At 40.4% G+C, this 18,053-nt stretch overlaps 1 protein-coding gene across 1 annotated transcript; it reads left to right on the top strand.

The window, feature by feature from the left end:
* The first annotated feature begins 817 nt into the window (after positions 1-817).
* timp2a (TIMP metallopeptidase inhibitor 2a) lies at positions 818-12,798 on the top strand. The gene is made up of 6 exons (XM_034213410.1): positions 818-1,212; positions 7,561-7,661; positions 7,749-7,857; positions 10,191-10,315; positions 10,898-11,136; positions 12,118-12,798. The coding sequence occupies exons 1-5, from the start codon at positions 1,077-1,079 to the stop codon at positions 11,093-11,095; spliced, it is 669 nt and encodes a 222-aa protein (XP_034069301.1). The 5' UTR covers positions 818-1,076; the 3' UTR covers positions 11,096-11,136; positions 12,118-12,798.
* Positions 12,799-18,053: the final 5,255 nt, after the last annotated feature.

Here is an 18,053-nt window from a genome sequence, read left to right as displayed (position 1 = left end):
TTTCACAATGTAGATATCTACTTTACATGTTTTCCAATATAATCTAGGCTGATTATAGTTACTTACTTTTGGAATCTAAATATATCATGATTACATGTAATCTGTGACTACACAAACCTGTTGATGTAGCTATATTATTATATATAATCGCATTCTGTTCTGATTATTTACAAATGTAAGAAGTTTAAGGGGAACATTTTTCTTTGTGTAGAAAACACACAATATTAGAAGTGTAGAATTAAAACATTCTAGAGTAGAAGAAAACATTAGCATCAAGTACCGAAAAATTGTGAATAAACCTTCTAGATCAGGGGTGCCCACACTTTTTTGGCTGGTGAGCTACTTTTTAAATGACCAGCTCACCGAGGTCTTCCAACCAAAAATAAAATCCCAAATTGCAAGGGTTGCTGAATAACACGTTTTATTTATACATGGGATAACTACAATATGGCTGCAACAAACGACTAATTTTATAATCGATTAATCTATCGATTAATGAAACGATTAATCGACTATTCGGACTATTACTGTATGGGAAACTCATCTGACTGCAGTGACAGATTTGTGCCACACTTTTCTATCAATTGTTTATATGCAAACATTGTTTATTACATTTTCTGAGTTAAACATATATTATTACTAAAATATTGGGAATACGGCCAGTCACATATGGAAACTGAAGTATATTTTGAGATAAATTAAATATTAGTTTTTTTAAAGCAGCAGCTCCAGTTGTTCCAGCTGAACGACACAGCGCCCCCTGCCGGTTCGGCCGGTACTGCTGCGGGGAGGAGCCGGGCGCTTTATAAAACCGCCTTGACCCTAGAAAAGAAAACACTCCCTGAAAGACAGACAGCTGCAGTGCAGACACCAGCCAATACCCATCCCGTCACACCGGAGCACATAGCGAAACCTCACCGTCACATCGGAGCTGAGCACGCACACCGCCCGGGGCTGTTTAGCAGGTTTCTGTCGGTAAACAACACACAGCGGAGGGGGGGGGGCTGCCGCTGGAGCTACACTGCAACGCATCTGCGCAGCACCGGAGAGGCTGAAGAAACGTCGCATCACCGTTTATGAAAATGCCGTTTAACGTTAACGGCATCCTTTGCACGCTCGCGCTGCTGTTGCTTTGGCGGGCGGAGGAGCTCGCGGAAGCGTGCAGCTGTGCCCCGGTCCATCCGCAACAGGCGTTCTGCAACGCCGACGTAGGTGAGTACAGCACCAGGGACTGTTGTGGTCTGTTTGTTGTTGTTTACCCATGTTGCACCAGGCTCCTGCGCAGATACCGGGAGCTGCCTGCAGCCGCTCAGTCCGGCTCCGGTTCCCGCTGAACGGGCTCAGTGAAGCTGATGGAAACCTCTGGAAAGCCTGAAGGTGGAGGGTCCTCTTCAAGGCCACTGCCAGACTGCACACACGCAGATCCCATTGTCATGTTTTGTCTGGTGGTCATGTTGACAACAATACACCTTTACAATACAAAAGTAGCCATTTGGGAAACACAGAAAGAGAACGAGTATGTTGTTTAGGTGTCATGGATGCATTAGGGGCCAACAAACATACATGCAACATTTTTTTTTTTAAGTCCCCAAAAATTGATTAAAACATCACAACAAGGAGTTTAAAATGACCTGCAAGTATTATAATGACTTTTATGGTAACACTACACATTTTCAATTTCAAAAGTAGCCATTTGGGAAACACAGTAGCTAATAAAAAATGCATATTGTTGAGGTTTCATCGAGGTATGATAAGGACCAAAACCCATTAGGACATGCACTTTTAAAAAATAAATAATTTCAAATTAATTAAAACATCACTATAATGAGTTTAAAATCACCTGTAAGAATTATAATTACCTTTATGGTAATATGTCTTCTGATTTTAATGTAATATCTCAATTCATTGCTCTAAATCCAACAATAAGAGGACCTTACTGTTGTATCGCGGGGTGGAAGAGACGAAGAGCACTATGTTTGTGTACGTCAGTGCAACACAGGCTGGGCCCATCACTGTACATAATGTCTCAGGTCTGCAGCGGAGGGTGGCTTCACCCCTCAGCTGCAGTGGGACAGAGCAGCGTCGCCTGGCTTTTGCAGGGCAACGTGGCACAAGAGAGGAAATAAAGAGAAGAGGATGGGAAACGCAGAGAGGAGGACAAGGGATGGAGAATGTGAAGAGAAATGTTTTTAAGGGTGGAGGGGTTTACGTCTAAACACAAGAAATAAGTCACACCGCAAGCTTTCACCACATTCCATTCCTGCCCTGGTTCTTCCTGTGAGGGGTGGTGCTGGGAGGAATTACAAGAATGCTGCTGGGGTTTTCCCAACTTTTGCTCCGGTGTGTAATGCAGGGACACACACTCGTACCACACAACTACTGGGCCCCAGCACTATGCATTGTGGACGCTCACTCACACACACATACTCTGGCTACAAATGACATCTGGCTGTCAGTTTAGGGTGTGTTTTAGAAGGAAACGCAATAAAAGTCACAGTCCAAGTGAAAATATGTATGGTATCTTTGAGAATGAGAAACTCCTAAACCACACTACTTTGGTTCCATCTTTTATTCCTTCTCTAGAATCCTTATTCACACACATGCACGGGTGTGTGTTTGTGAATAGGATGTGTATCCCAGTCATTTCTTATTGCAATCTGACATCTCTTTTTTCAGGTGTGACTCAGTCGCTGGAACTGGAAGTCTAAGAGAGGTGTATTTGTGTCTAGTTGCTCATGTTGTTTTTAAAGGTGGTATGAGTCAGTTTTGTCAGCAGGGATGATGTACTTTTAAAGGCACATGGGTAAATGTCATTGTCCAGCGATGGTTCCAGGGTGGATTTGAGGTTGACACTGGTTTTGGGGGATCTTAGAAGCAGAAATGTTTTTTTGCAGGCTTGCAAAGAATCATAATAGAGTTGGTTGTCTGGTTGCCCAGAATCTGTAGGCGGTGACTTTGTCACCAGTTATGTGGTCTGACAATTTGGTGTTTGTTTTGGTGAAATTGGATCCCACTTGTTTCGAGTTCACACACATACTGTACATGCAGGGGCTGGCAGCATGAGTGTGTGTCACCTTCTGTTTTTCATGCTAAATGATGCGGTAGCTCAAAACCAAGCCATTAAAACTGTCATGCACCTACCACACAATCACACACACTCACTAACTGCAGAGACAAACATCCTCTTTTCATTTAAATCTGTTGCCCACAAAGGGGAACTTCCCCAGCAGCCCAGCCCTGCAATGTCCAGACGCTGGGCGTTGTGGAAGAGCAGAATCAACTGACTGTGGACATGCAACAACACACTGACTCATTTATAGAAATGGAAAATTAAGGCTGCAAAAATTGACATTTCAGCTCATTGTTTTGGTTTTCTTGCCCACATTTTAATTCAGTTATTCAGCTCTCAATTAGCATTGTCTCCAGTAGCAGCAGGCAGCTGATGTCAGTGAAAATGAAACAAACACTGCACACCACATGATCAGCACTAAACAGTAGACAGACACAGTTAGCGACTAGCTGGTGAACATATTGGAGCATTTAGCAGCTTAAGAGAAAGATATGTCCCACAGGAGTTTGTAGAGACCAAAAACAAAGCTAAAAGAGTATTGGACTTCAATTCATAATGTTACCTGAACACAACTACAAATCAAAGTTAATGTTGCTCTAAATAAATCCATAAATGTGTCAAACTCAAGGCCCGGGGGCCAAATCAGGCCCGTGGTGGATTTCATTTCGGCCCGCAGGATAATTTCTAATTCCTATTAGATCTGGCCCGCCGGTATATTGCACGCACACCTTCACTCCATCCTGAGGGTCTCCTCCGCTCAGAGCATGAGCCCAAACATTGATGAACCTGCACCCAAGATGAGATGCCAAGTATCTGAACTAGCATCACAGAGCAGCACACTGAGTTTAATGGATGTTTCCTTCTGCACTTTTTTTCTCACGACAACAGAGCATGTTTGGTTTTCTCTTTGAGAGAAATAGTTTGTTTGAAGCTGTTGTTGGCCGGTGGAAAAATGTAATTATAAGAAATGACTCAGAAAAGCTGCAGATAGAGCCATAAGAAATGAATACAACTGATTATTTAATGTTTAATGTTGTTTTTATAGGCAATCATTGAAGCTTTGTTAGTTCCAGGTTTAATATGTGCAATAAGTTCATTTCAATAAGTTCTGCAATAAACATTGAAGCAGTCCGGCCCTCGACTAGTGCCCATTTTTTAATTTTGGCCCACTGTGTATTTGAGTTTGACCCCCCTGCACTAGAAGGAAGGAAGCAAGAACAATAACAAAAAAGTCGATAATTATTTCTTGCTAATCTGACTCTCATATCACCTTGATACATTATTTATTTATCTGCCAGTTATTTTCTAGGTTAAACTGGTGCAAACAATAGTGACATTAGTGGAAAACATCCATCCCAGCTTCTCAAATTCCAAGGTGATGTCATATGATGTCTCATATATTGGCAGTCCCAAACCTAAGAGAACTTTTTTTGACCATTTTAACAATGAATGGATATTCAAAATATTTGCAGATTATTTGTGTGTCTACTAATCTGTTTAGTCGACTAATAGCATCTCTACTTTGATAATGAAATGCTCAAAAGGAATCTAGAGTTGTTGTCTTTGCTGCACAGGTCTTCACCCAGATGTGTTCGGAGGTCATGAGGACGGTTGAACTGCGTTTATGGGCAGTTTGTCTCTGGTTAAATGACAGGTTTAACAGAAGGCCCACGTCCGTCTGGAGCTGGACAAACCACATCAGCGGTGGGATTGAATGGGGGGGCACTTAGGATGTGGGGCTTTTATACGAGGTATGCATGGAAAACATTGCGTAGTGCGACTGAAACGCATGTATAAGTCATTAAACATTGCCCTGGTTGGGGGAGTGGGGGAAATGTGGGTCACTTGGTAGTTTATGGAGGGGGTCCTTTAGCTGGTGATTGACTGCTGGTGATCGGATGACTTTAGGATCAATCTGTGGTGGGGCTGGGTCTCCTGCAGGCTTCCCGGTACTCGTGCTGTTTTAGCTTCACGCTGTGTAGTCTGCCGCCTCCGCCACACGCTGTTTAGACTGCACAGGATGATCCGCTCTGGCTTTATTGCAGGGGCTACAACTCAAAAGTAAACACGTCTGCAACACAAAGGTAGACAGATAAACTCCCATAATAGCAATCCATGGTGAACAGCGGGTAATTACCCCTCAGTATTGTGTCCTGCTGCTGATTCTTTGCTCATTAGTTTGTGGCTCAGAATGAGGTCAGGAAATGAGAGCGGAAAAAACTGAGAGGAATGGCAGGAGAGAGTGCCAGCCAGGTGTGTGTGGTGTGTGTGTGTGTGGTGTGTGTGTGTGTGTGTGTGTGTGTGTGTGTGTGTGTGTGTGTGTGTGTGTGGGGTGTGTGTGTGGTGTGTGTGTGTGGTGTGTGTGTGTGTTGTGTTGTGTGTGTGTGTGTGTGTGTGTGTGTGTGTGTGTGTGTGTGTGTGTGTGTGTGTGTGTGTGTGTGTGTGTGTGTGTGTGTGTGTGTGTGGCCTAGCATTACTATACTTGTGGGGACCTAAATCTTTACACTCTCATGTGTGGGGACCCGCCTCCCTCATGGGGACAAAATGGAGGTCCCCATGAGGGGAATCATTAATTTTAGGGTGAAGATTTGGTTAGGTTTAGGGTTAGGCATGTGTTGGTTAAGGTTAGGATAAGTCTCCAGGGTGTGTGTGTGTGTGTGTGTGTGTGGTGTGTGTGTGTGTGTGTGTGTGTGTGGCCTAGCATTACTATACTTGTGGGGACCTAAATCTTTACACTCTGATGTGTGGGGACCCGCCCTCCCTCATGGGACAAAATGGAGGTCCCCATGAGGGGAATCATTAATTTTAGGGTGAAGGTTTGGTTAGGTTTAGGGTTAGGCATGTGTTGGTTAAGGTTAGGATAAGTCTCCAGGGTGTGTGTGTGTGTGTGTGTGTGTGTGTGGAGCTCAATAGCAGAGGTTTGTTCGTGAGGAACTGGGATCGGTGCCTCTGACGCACTAATGAAAGACGTTTTAAAGCCAGTTATCAATGCTTAAAGCCAACTTCATTGTATCTGATCCCAGATCACTTAATCACAGTCTCAACAAATATGTTGTCTCCTCCTTGTCCTTGTTTGTAGTCTTGTATCAACAATGTAATTATGTGATGATATCGAACAAACAATATGTAATGTTTTGCCAGGATTCTTTTAACCAAAACAAAAACAAAATAAGGGGTTTGGTGCCATTGTGAAGTAGCTTAGGATCATGGGAGTTGTTGTCTCCAAACCACTGATTAAATCTGTTGACACTCCGATACAAAACAGTTATTTATTAACACAGTGTTTCCCTCATGCTGGTTATTGTTGCTCAGCTTTTCCTATAATAAATTAAATTCCTTCATCTGATTTAAATACTATGTTGACATGGACTCAGATGTGAAAAAGTGTTTGGGAAAATATGGCTTCATCTGTGGATGTCGTCTGTCAGGCTGGTCTGGAAGACAAACTGAAGCCCAGGAGACGCAGTGGGGGGGTTCTGTCTCATCTGTGTTTCTGTCCGATCCTAATTGGAGCCCCAGATGATACCTAGAATCAGACATAAAATATGCACCAGCTAAAAGAGATTAGGAGGAGACAGGGAGAGAGGGTGGAAGCAGGTAAACAGTGATGGAGGGGGGTGAAGGGATGTAGGGAGGGGATGGATGTGTGTGAAGATAGGGGTAGGACTGGGAAAGGGAATGGATGGATGGATAAATGGAAGGGAAGGGAAGTGTGGGTTTTTAAATCGAGGACCAAAAAGGCAGAATTTGTTGAACAGGTGATTAGAGGTGTGAGGCGAGGCCCTTCTCCCAGACCTACCTTCATGATAACACTGACTATGAGGAGGAGGAGGAGGAAGAGGAAGAAATGAGGAGAACAGTGAGAGATGTTATTAACTCTGGGAGCCATGAACCCCCCATATTTGTGTCTGCTCCAAGTCGTAAACTGAACACAAGGGTCTCAGAGCAACAGCAGTCAACTCTGGGTTCTCTATTGCTCATATGTTCCATTCTGAATAAATGCTCTAGGCATAGTTGAAGCTTGATGTAGTCGCTGAGGCCATTAAACACGGTGAGAAACATGCCTCTGGCCCACTTTCTCTCTCTGCCTATCAGCTTTCAAGTTGAACTCCTGTTCCTTAATTCAGCTCCTTGGACAGTTTCCTGGTCATGTTTTGAAGCAGGAATCTCTGCTGTCAGTTTCTCCCAAGTGAGAATGTGTTGATCTTCTGTTTTTTTATATATATATATATATATATATATATATATACTTATAAACTATTTATCTCTGGGTTAGAAGACAAATCAAGACCTCATCTTAGAATTCGGAAATTGTGAAAAAGAAAAGTTTTTGATGATATGAGTCTTTATAAACCAAACAAAGAATTGATCCAAAGAACGTCTTGTTCTCATATCTGGTTGATTACAGCAGCGTTCTGCTTCCTTCCTGTTTTATTGGTACCATGTTACGACTTGTAATCTGACGCTGCGTTCCTCTGTTTCTTCAACAGTGATTCGAGCGAAGGTGGTGGGAGAGAGCGAGGTGGATACCGGGAATGATATCTATGGGAACCCAATCAAGAGGATCCAGTATGAGGTCAAACAGATCAAGGTAAGAAGACACTGATCCGAGTATCGAACAGATGTTGCCTCCTTCACTCTGACCTTTGACCCGCTCGCTGTTTTTTTGTTGTTGCAGATGTTCAAGGGTCCTACCCAGGACATCGATGCCATCTTCACTGCTCCTATGTCTGCTGTCTGTGGCGTCACCCTGGATGTCGCCGGCAAGAAGGAGTACCTGATCTCAGGTGGGTACCACTGGTGAGATGTCTTTAATCCACACACAAACAGAAATGAGTTTTTATACAGACAAAACAAACATATGACACGTTAATGAGTGATCTATTTAAGGTTATTTATTGGTAGTTTTTTGTCACCTTTTAGATGAAGCCGGACTAGCTGTTTCCCAATTATAGTCTTTATGCTAAGCTAAGCTAACATCTCCTTGCTGTAGATTTCTCCGGCTCCAGAAACTCCCAGCAAGAAGGCATAAAGGTCAAAAATAGGTCAAATTCAAAATAACACTTTTAAATGTGTTAGTGTAGGCCAGGGGTGCCCACACTTTTTCAGCTTGGGAGCTACTTTTAAAATGACCAAGCCCAAATGATCTACCTGCCCAATCTGTGTCGTGAGCGGGGGGGTGCTAGTGGACTAAACGGCGGATAAACTGTGGCGCGCTTACACTAATTGCACCAATAAGCGCATAATAGTGCGCCGCATTTGCGCTTCAGATGAGGAGGTGAGGCCCCCTCATAACTGCATGAACCCGTATGGCACAATACAACTCAGACTGGCTTACCTGTACGTCAATCAAGTGGCAAATGCCATAGTAAGGATGGATGATAGGCTAACTTTTCTTTTTTTTCCTTCTTTTTTTTTCAATGCCATGCGATCTACCCACACTACCCTTGCGATCGACGTATTGGGCACCCCTGGTGTAGGCTCTCATAACTTCTTATGGGCTATTATTGTTAGCTAGGTTTCAACCCTCAAACGAAAAGTGAAAGAATAAAAAGACAGACAGATAATCAGATTCAGACCTCCAGGTGTTCACAGCAGACAACCTGGGTAACTGTTTATGTAATTATGGGTAATGATAAGCTGCTGACTAAACCCTGTGGAGACTGGGAGTGACCTTGTCTGCCGTGCTTGAGTTCCTGAAAGATGTACATTTAACTACTTTTTATCTTATCCATGAGGGGATGAGGACCATGAGATAAAAATAAAGTACTTCACTCTACAACAGTACAACCTGAAGGGAGCATTTTTTAGTGCTCTGGATGTATCGTGTCCATGAGCTTTTATTTAAAGTTACTTTCACAGATGCAATCTTAAACTTTAAGGCTCCTTAAACTCCAGTGTGATAAATTGTACAAGCCACTTATGTCATTTTTCCAGACGGATTGTTTTAGATCGTGTGAAGTGGGGTTATATGAGGTGCTAGTGATACTGTGGGGCAGCAAAACCTTGTACGGTAACCTTAAAGGCCCATCTAAAAAAATCAATGTCAGTTATTTATTGTGTGACTTAGATGTAGCGTAGGTTTTTGATTCACCAAAAGTCAAACAAAAAACAAATAGATTTTGGCACTGGCTTCGAAGAGAGTACAGATAATGGCTGCAGTGACCCGTGGAAAAGGGCTGTCAGACAGTAACGTCAAGTGGTCAACATATTTCAAACCTAGAGTACACATGAACTGGTGGCTTAAATATGTTTTTCTGCTGTCCGTGTCTACAGCAGTGCATTGCTTGGTTTGATATCAATCGACTTATCCAACCACCACCAGAGTTATGAGCATTTTTCTGAAAATGTCAAACTATTCCCTTAATGTTTTATCCACTGGAACTGGCTGATATTGTGACAGAAAGCAGTAGAAGGAGACGTAGTACAGCAAATAGAGCATCGTGCCATGCGTGCTCTGGTTTCCCTATCGCAGACAGATGGACCCGCAAACACTGGGCCCTAATTACAGAGAGTTGTAAGAGGAGGAACTGCTGAAGCCAGTGTTTTTTTTTTTTTTTTTTTTTCTCTCTCTCTCTCTCTCTCTCTCTCTCTCTCTCTCTCTCTCTCTCTCTCTCTCTCTCTCTCTCTCTCTCTCTCTCTCTCTCTCTCTCTCTCAGACTGCAGGACTTGAGCAGTGGGAAGTGGGACAGCGTTAACTTTCTGCAGACTGGCGTCTTTTAAAACCATTCATCCTCTTTCCAGTTTTAAGGGTTAACACAGTTAGAAGAGTGCCAGTGAAACGTGAGTCAGTGCTGTAAAGACAGAGAACATGTTGGGAGTTGCTCTGCAGACGTATAGCGGTGAAGTGAGGAGAACGCAGCCTCAGCAGATCTGTAAACTCAAGTTGAAGTGTATTCTTGTTTTGACTGGCGCCACTTGTGCATGAAGCAGAAACGCCGGCTTCTCTGTGTTGATGCCTGCAGGCACAGATTGGATCGGTTTTACCTGGGAAGCTGTTGCCTGACACTAGTTTGTCCTTAAGTCAAATGAAAGCATTTATATGATGCTTGTAGGGTCTTGTTAGGACTGACTTTTCTTGTAATTGAGATGGTTGATCAAAGTCTTGCTCTTTTGGCAGGCAAGTCCGAGACCAACGGGCGCATGCATGTGACCCTGTGTGATTACATCATGCCCTGGGACTCCTTGAGCAGCACCCAGAAGAAGGGCCTGACCCAGCGCTACCAGATGGGCTGTGAATGCAAGGTAAGGCGGTGGAGGAATGCTGTGTATGCATGCTTTAACTCCCTGAGACCCACCCGCTAGTCAAGATAGTGAGGATGATATTTATTCAGCTAAATACTACCTACTTTTTACTTACTGCAGTGTTGTCCTGTGAAATGCTAGGGCTTAGGTAGGCAAGGTGCAGCATGGCAATGGCAGACTGTGCCACTTTTGAATAAATAATACAGAGAGATAACTACTGGATTTAAACCCATTTAAGGGCTATGGCAGAAAAGAAAAAAAAATAGAGAAAGTTACAAATTATAATAAGAGTTACATAAAACTAAAATAACAATTTGAGTTAAAAAACTATATTAACATAATTGTAGATAAAAATACAAAGCGAAATTCACAGCATTGTGATGTGATGAATAGCAGCTATCATAATTAAAGAAATATGATATAGTGTATACTTTTTACATATACTATACTGTTATTGTGGTTTCAAATAATACCCCACCCTAACTGTAAATATAAATGACAACCGCACCAGAAGTTGACTTAACATGACTCCACAGACTTTGCACACAGTTTACGGAGAATGTCCTGTGTGTGTCTCTGCAGATTGTGCGCTGTCCTTCTCTGCCCTGCGAGATCTCGGCTCCTGAGGAGTGTCTGTGGACTGACATGATGATCGAGAAGCAGGTGCACGGACGCCAGGCCAACCACTACGCCTGCGTGAAGCGGGCGGACGGCTCCTGCTCCTGGTACCGCGGCATTGCGTCGCCCAAGAAGGAGTTCCTGGACGCCGACGACCCTTAGTCACGAGGCAGGCCTGACTGCCCACTGTCTGGAAAATAAATGTAAACGATTCCATTGATATTCAAGATAACAACATCATATTTTTGATTAAAAAAGGCAAAGCTAACGTGTCTAATATTACCTGCCGGTCTGAAAACAACCTTCAGCCTCTCTCTGTATATGTTGTCCGTTAGCATTCCAGTCAGAGAAAGCGACCTCGGCATTGCTCATTTTGAACGGAAGAGGTTTCGGAGGTTCTTCTCAGACACAGCACTTATTTAATAACAAATAAAATGGCATCATGAGACATAGACTGGTCAAGTGATGATGTAACTTCCTCCTGAGGCTGGCGTCAGGAGGACATAAATTCTCGGTGAGACAGAGCACTTCCTGCCCCGCAAAGCGCTTTAACAGCTCTCCACCAATCGGACGATCATTTGTTTCCCATCGTGTTTCTACTTTTATTACCTCATTCTCCATTTTTATTCCAAAGCCAAATTCCAATTTTTTTTTTTTAACTGATTGTCTCGCTCTCTCACTATTAGTTTCTCTCTCGTCTTCTCTGCTGGTACACCCACAACACGGTTTTCTTTTAAAAGAACATCTAGCATGGCTTTTCTGGTTTCATTAGGTGAAACATCTTTTTTTGTGGTGATTTTAAGTCTGCAATCTTCACAGGCCTCACTGGACCAGTCTATGCTGTACAAAGATCGGCTCTCTAAATTGAAAAAAACCTGCTTCCCGCCCAGCAGTCAAATAAAAAAAATCCTAAATTTCACATCTTCATTCCTCTTCATTGTTACCCCCATTTTGTAGCTGTACAGTACCCATGCATATACTAGTTGTATTGTTACTTGATGATTATTATTTACTGCATTAGAACTAGATTTGCACTTTTTTGAGGTTCAAGTACAAGAGCCTAAACACTCTGATGTGACATTTATCATAGTTCGCCCCGACCGACAGATCCACCTGCAGATATCTCCTATTTTGAGTGCTTTTGGTGATATATATTCACTTATTCTTCCTATGTTTCTCATCAGATCAATTTGAAGAAAAACTAAAGAAGTGGCGCCTGAGAGGTTGGGATAAAAAGGGATATTTTTGCAGGTTTAATGTGTGAAAGAGAAACAAAAGGAGCTTTGTTGGATGTTATTTCAGTGTCTTTGTACTATCTGTTGATTGTAAATGCCAACAGCAGTTTCATGATTTGCCAATATATTCTCGCAGATGGTTTATTTCATGAGTAATAAGGTATTAACATGCTTACTGTTAGCTTTCCTGCTCTTTCCAGTTATTAATGAAAGCTTTACCGCTGTCATAGAAAGCAAGTTATCAATCCAAGTTTACAGTGCTGTTTTATACACCGTAAGCTATCAAAAAAATCTATCTATGGAGTATTAGAGGCATAATTTATAAGTAAACTCTTTCCATTTGCATTACTTTGTATTTTTTCAGTGTTATTATTATACCTGTCATGATTTTTGTGTGTTTTCGCTGTCTTTTATCTATGATGTCTTTAGCTGTAATGGCGAGGTGAGAAGGTCCTCTTGCGCTGGAGTAACGTGAGAGAGAGAGATTAACCGTGTTTGGAGAGGTGTAGAGAAATTAGAAATGGGTACCTTGTGTTAATAGAGGACTGTGCATGTGTTTGATGCTTTGTGTAAGTCCAGGCGAAGGACAAAATATTCAGTATTATCAAATAAAAAACATGTTTGAAAGAATGAATGTCGCCTGCGTGAGTCTTTTCGAGTGTTGAGGGGATGCAGGTGTGTGGACCCAACCCAGTCTCACGGGATTTCGTGTTCATCAACACGATTTGTAATCTATTGATTCGTGTTCACCAACACGATTTGCCCCTTTTTTTCGTGTTGCACAGCACGATTTGAAAAGCAATGTATTTCTACTGCCTGCAGCACGTCTTTTTCTCCGGTCGGGTCGTGGGAGACCGGAAGCTGTGTGGTTCATAAAAACATGTTGTTACTCAATATCAAGCCACAATTATTGCTTTTATTTTAAATCGTATAATTTCGGACTTTTGTTGCCGTCTGTGAGGAAAATAAATGGGGCTCAGAGCCTCAGAATACTGAAATCTGTATTTTAAAATATATTTTTCCTTCTAATTCGTTATTCTTTTCAAATTAACACACTGTTATTTACTCACCAATAACACACAATTATCCTTGCTTTTATTTATTGGTTTAATTCCATAATCTCGGGCTTTTTTGGCGTCCGTCAGGAACTGATTTTCAAAATAGAAATAACCGGAAACAGACGTAGGACATAAGGGACATTTCGAGCATCATTGCGATTGTCAACATTTCTGAGTTTAGGATGGCCGAAGACACTACACTACCCATAATCCCCAGCTATCGTTTAGGACTACAGTCCCGTAAGGTTATGCAGAGCGTCAAACAGCTGTGTGAAATGGAACGAAACCACGCCAGACTATCCAAAACTGGAATCGAACGCCCCCCCAGAACTACACATGCTGGCTATTGTGTTTCGCAAAATGTTCTATGGGACGTCTCTACTGAACGTTTTCGTTTTCCCCACAATTAGAAGTTGCCAGTATTAAACACATTGGTGTTATCAAATGTAAAACATATAATTAATAAATGGGTGAAAATCGCTTGTGTTAATGCGCAGCATTAATACCCACATGACAGCTCATTGTTACTTTGTAATTCTACTCCACTACAATTCAGAGGTTAACCTGGTATTTTTACTCCACTGCATTTATTTGAGTTACTTTGCAGATTCTGATTAATTATGTGAAATATAAACAACCCTTAAATCAGACTTTAGTTACACCTGAGTAAAATTCAGGGAAGGTGATTGTCAAGTGCCAACAATCAGGAGAGATATTTGATAGTTGGTGCTTGAGAAGACTAAACATGTATCTGCAATTGACATGAATGGAAATGAGTAATAAAGTATATTCATTACTCGTTATTCTCTACTAATAGTTAATTAAAGACTGTATATTATGGCTATTTTGCACATCCCTTTCAAGATTTTCAAAGGTTTATTGACATATCATATACACAACTACGGTGTAGTTATGCAATGAATTAAACACTTGGGTCACAGGTTCCTCAACAGTGCATTACAAGACATCTATCAATATGTGTGTACCTCCACCATTAAACTGTCATATTCTGCACATTTCTTATTCTATCTACATAATATACATAAGAGTATAATTGCTAAGTGCTTCAACATAGTTAACATTGCAGGAAAGCAATATATTAGACGTTAAGTACTTTGTCAGGCTTAATATTTATCTGTAGATAGATACCCCCAAAGTGTTTTTCTTATTTAAAAGAAGACCTTAATCTGTTATTTAATGTTTAAATAAAGGTTAATTCGTTTTTCTGTTTTGCACCTCCTCCTATTAATATCTTTGTACATTCTGCACTAAACTGTTTTATTGTAGAGATCACTTATAGTATCTTCTTGATTTTTTATATTCTATATTTATACTTTCCCCCTATGAAAGTATGTACTCTTAATATTTTTTTAATCAAATAAAACACAATAATTCAATAACGTGCTTTAACCACTAGGAGGTGCACACAAGGTACACACAGCCATAATAACTTTGTATTATTAGTGTAGGACACTTATGTTTTAGTACAACATCTGAAGATGTGTAGTTTTATGCATGCTTTCACATAATTTTACAGCATATTGCTATACTATTTCAGACTCAGTATTTACATTCTTACATTCAAAGAAAATCAGTAATATCTTTAAAAACTAGTCCTTTTATATCAGCTGTGCACCGTTATGGTGTAAATATAACCTATCTGTGAATTAGATCAAATGTAAAAGTCAGCCGAATTAGTGTTGATACTGCAAGGAGACGTATTGTGTAAAGAGAAATTGAAGATGTTGTTTAATTGTTGAATATATTTATGATCCACGTCAAGTATTCAGTTTCAGCGGCATTTTCTCAGTTTTTCCAAAGGTCTTCTCATCAGGGCTCTATAAATAAAGAACTACGGCAGATCTGTAATATACAATGCAGCCGAACCGTGTATTGCAATGCCGTTATGTGATGACTTTCAAAGAGAAAAGCAAGAGCGCTCGGAATTAAGTATTATTTTATTCTTTTTAAATGTTTTCCGGATTTCATATCATATAAACACCAAATCCCAGCATGCATTGCGGCTAAAACATCCAATAAACGAGCTTAAAACCATAGCTGAGGATATTGGGTAATCGCTCGAAATGCCTACGTCTGTTTCCGGTTATTTTTATTTTGAAATTCAGTTCCTGACGGACGCCAAAAAAGCCCGAGATTATGGAATTAAACCAATAAATAAAAGCAAGGATAATTGTGTGTTATTAGTGAGTAAATAACAGTGTGTTATTTTGAAAAGAATAACAAATTAGAAGGAAAAAAAGATTTAAAAAATACAGATTTCAGTATCCTGAGGCTCTGAGCCCCATTTATTTTCCTCACAGACTGCAACAAAAGTCCAAAATTATACGATTTCAAATAAAAGCAATAACTGTGGCTTGATATTGAGTATTTTTTTGTGTTTTTATGAACCACACAGTTTTCCGGTCTTCCTCGACCCGACCGGAGAAAAAGACGTGCTGCAGGCAGTAGAAATACATTGCTTTTCAAATCGTGCTGTGCAACACAAAAAAAAGGGGCAAATCGTGTTGGTGAACACGAATCAATAGATTAAAAATCGTGTTGGTGAACACGAAATGCCGTGAGACTGGGTTGGTGGACCATAGGTGTGGACCATAGACTGTATATATGGTGTGGACCCAAAAGGGTAAATATTTGTAATACTTTTGCTTTGTGCTGTTAATGAAACGGACACATGGCGCTGTCCTGTTAGTGAAGATTGTTAAAGGGGACGTGATGAAATCATGATGAAATGCAAAAAGTTAGTGGGGGAAGGGTGTGGTGAAATGAAAACCGACATGTTGAGGTAAAAACTGATGCAATTGAATAACAAGAATTATTTGTGTGTTTTTTCTTACAGGATAGGCTAGAGATATACATTTTAGTTATGGAAGACAATGGTATTTAATACCCGAGAAACAGGGTTTAAACGGGGACAGTGAAAACCGTAAGAAACAAAATGTCAATAATTCTCATTATTTTCAATCTTGATAGTTTCTCTGTCATGTAACAGTTTAGTTCTTAAGCCCTCTTTGTCACCTTGCTAGCACCTAATGTGATGCACTACTTTGAATAGTGGGCTTTTATGCTAAATGCTAACGTGTTCCTTTATGCTATGCTAACATCAGAATGCTAATATAGGCTACGCACAAAGGCAAACCTATTGTTGGATAGCAGACATAATGTTTACCATTCCAATTACCGGTTATTATTTTGCTGATTTAGTTAGCTAGCTATACCTTAAATACGTTTTTGTGAGAAAAAGAAGCAGAATAAAATGTAATGTATAGGCTATAGCCTATAGCTGAGTTTTAAATAACCAGAATATTACATTATTTCATGGTAAAGAATTTAGATTTTCTGTGTGGTTATTCATATGATAAGTATCATTACATTTGTTGTTATTCAAATCCTAGTTGCTTTTTTCAACACACTGAGATTAACCTCCAAATATGTATAATGTAGCCAACCTTCATTACAAATGTTAAGCATTCAAACTTGGCCTTCATTTGATGGCTGTTCCTTTCCCTTGGAGGTTGTCAGCGTGTGAGCGGACACACTTCTGGTTGCAGAGGCTGCGAGAAGACAAATGCTCTTAAAGAGATGTGGTAATCGACTCAACTAGGAAAATATTTGAGCAATGTGCATGCAGAGCCCAGCTCGGGCACTGCAGCCATCTCTGTTCATTCTCTCAATAATGTAAAACAGGATTGTATGTAAGAATCATCAAGTGTCAGAGGGGATTTCATTTTTCTTACACTTAGAGGTCACTGTGTCTGAGAGAGGGTGTGAGTTCATTATACATATCATTAATTGTATCTACTGTAGGCTATATATGGACTGATTCTGTCTCATCTCATAAATAGTTTTGTTTGACTTCCCCATTTCTGTTTGAAATCCGGTTGGGTAACGCCTGATTAAATGAGGTGGGTAAATTGTTGCATCCTCTGATTTGCAATCCTGGTTACATAAGAGGAAGGAAGAGACCAATTGTAAGTTCCGGTCCAAACAAACACAAATAAACGAGAAGGAATGAATTGCTCTTTTTTCTTTTCGAGTATCATGTTGCATTTTGGGTTGAAACATACGAGTAGGACTATCAAGATAACTTGATGGGATGTGTTTATGAACCTCTAACAAGTAATTTATTATTTGAATCCATATCTATTTCTTTACATTCTTTACAGAATGATGAAGCTAGGCTTTTTAGGATACCATTTTGACGTAGTATGTACTCAGTTTTATCCTTTTTACACACTCAATAATTATTTCTGTTTCTACATGTCAAACCTTTATACTAATTCCACCACTGGAGAAAAGTATAAAACATATTTGTTCAATAAACGATGAATGCAACTGATTTTAACTGATACAATAACATCATATACATTTAAAATTAAGCTGCAAGTATTTCATACATTCACATACACACATTGTCCCTTGCAGCTGTGATGCCTCCCGGTGGCCACCAGAGGACACAGCAGACTCTCCATGCTCCTTCTCTTCTACTACTCTGATTAATGTGGCTCATCTATGTGACTCCAAAAAGTATACATATACAGGAAAATAGAATTAATGAAATCACATGAACCAAAGCAAATTTAATCGTATTATTAAAGTACAACTATTAATCCATTCCCAATTATATTACTCTTTTGTATATGTTAAAGGTAGTGAGTTATATCATTATCCTTAACATTACAGCATCATTTATTTGGTGGTTCAATTTTGTATTATGAATCAGAATCTGCAAAGTATCTAGAAACTACAAATATTGAATAAATGTAGTTAAAAACGTATACAATATATTCCTTTGAGATGCGTACATGT

Source organism: Gymnodraco acuticeps, unplaced genomic scaffold (genome assembly GCF_902827175.1).
Source record: "Gymnodraco acuticeps unplaced genomic scaffold, fGymAcu1.1, whole genome shotgun sequence".
NCBI classification, from domain to species: domain Eukaryota; kingdom Metazoa; phylum Chordata; class Actinopteri; order Perciformes; family Bathydraconidae; genus Gymnodraco; species Gymnodraco acuticeps.
This window is presented reverse-complemented; position numbering and strand designations above follow the sequence as displayed.

Excerpts from the sequence above, each read along its gene's own strand:
- timp2a (XM_034213410.1), top strand. The coding sequence starts at position 1,077 with ATGAAAATGCCGTTTAACGTTAACGGCATCCTTTGCACGCTCGCGCTG. Across the intron at positions 1,213-7,560 it reads GTTCTGCAACGCCGACGTAG|TGATTCGAGCGAAGGTGGTG; the intron begins GTGAGTACAGCA and ends TTTCTTCAACAG. Across the intron at positions 10,316-10,897 it reads AGATGGGCTGTGAATGCAAG|ATTGTGCGCTGTCCTTCTCT; the intron begins GTAAGGCGGTGG and ends GTGTCTCTGCAG.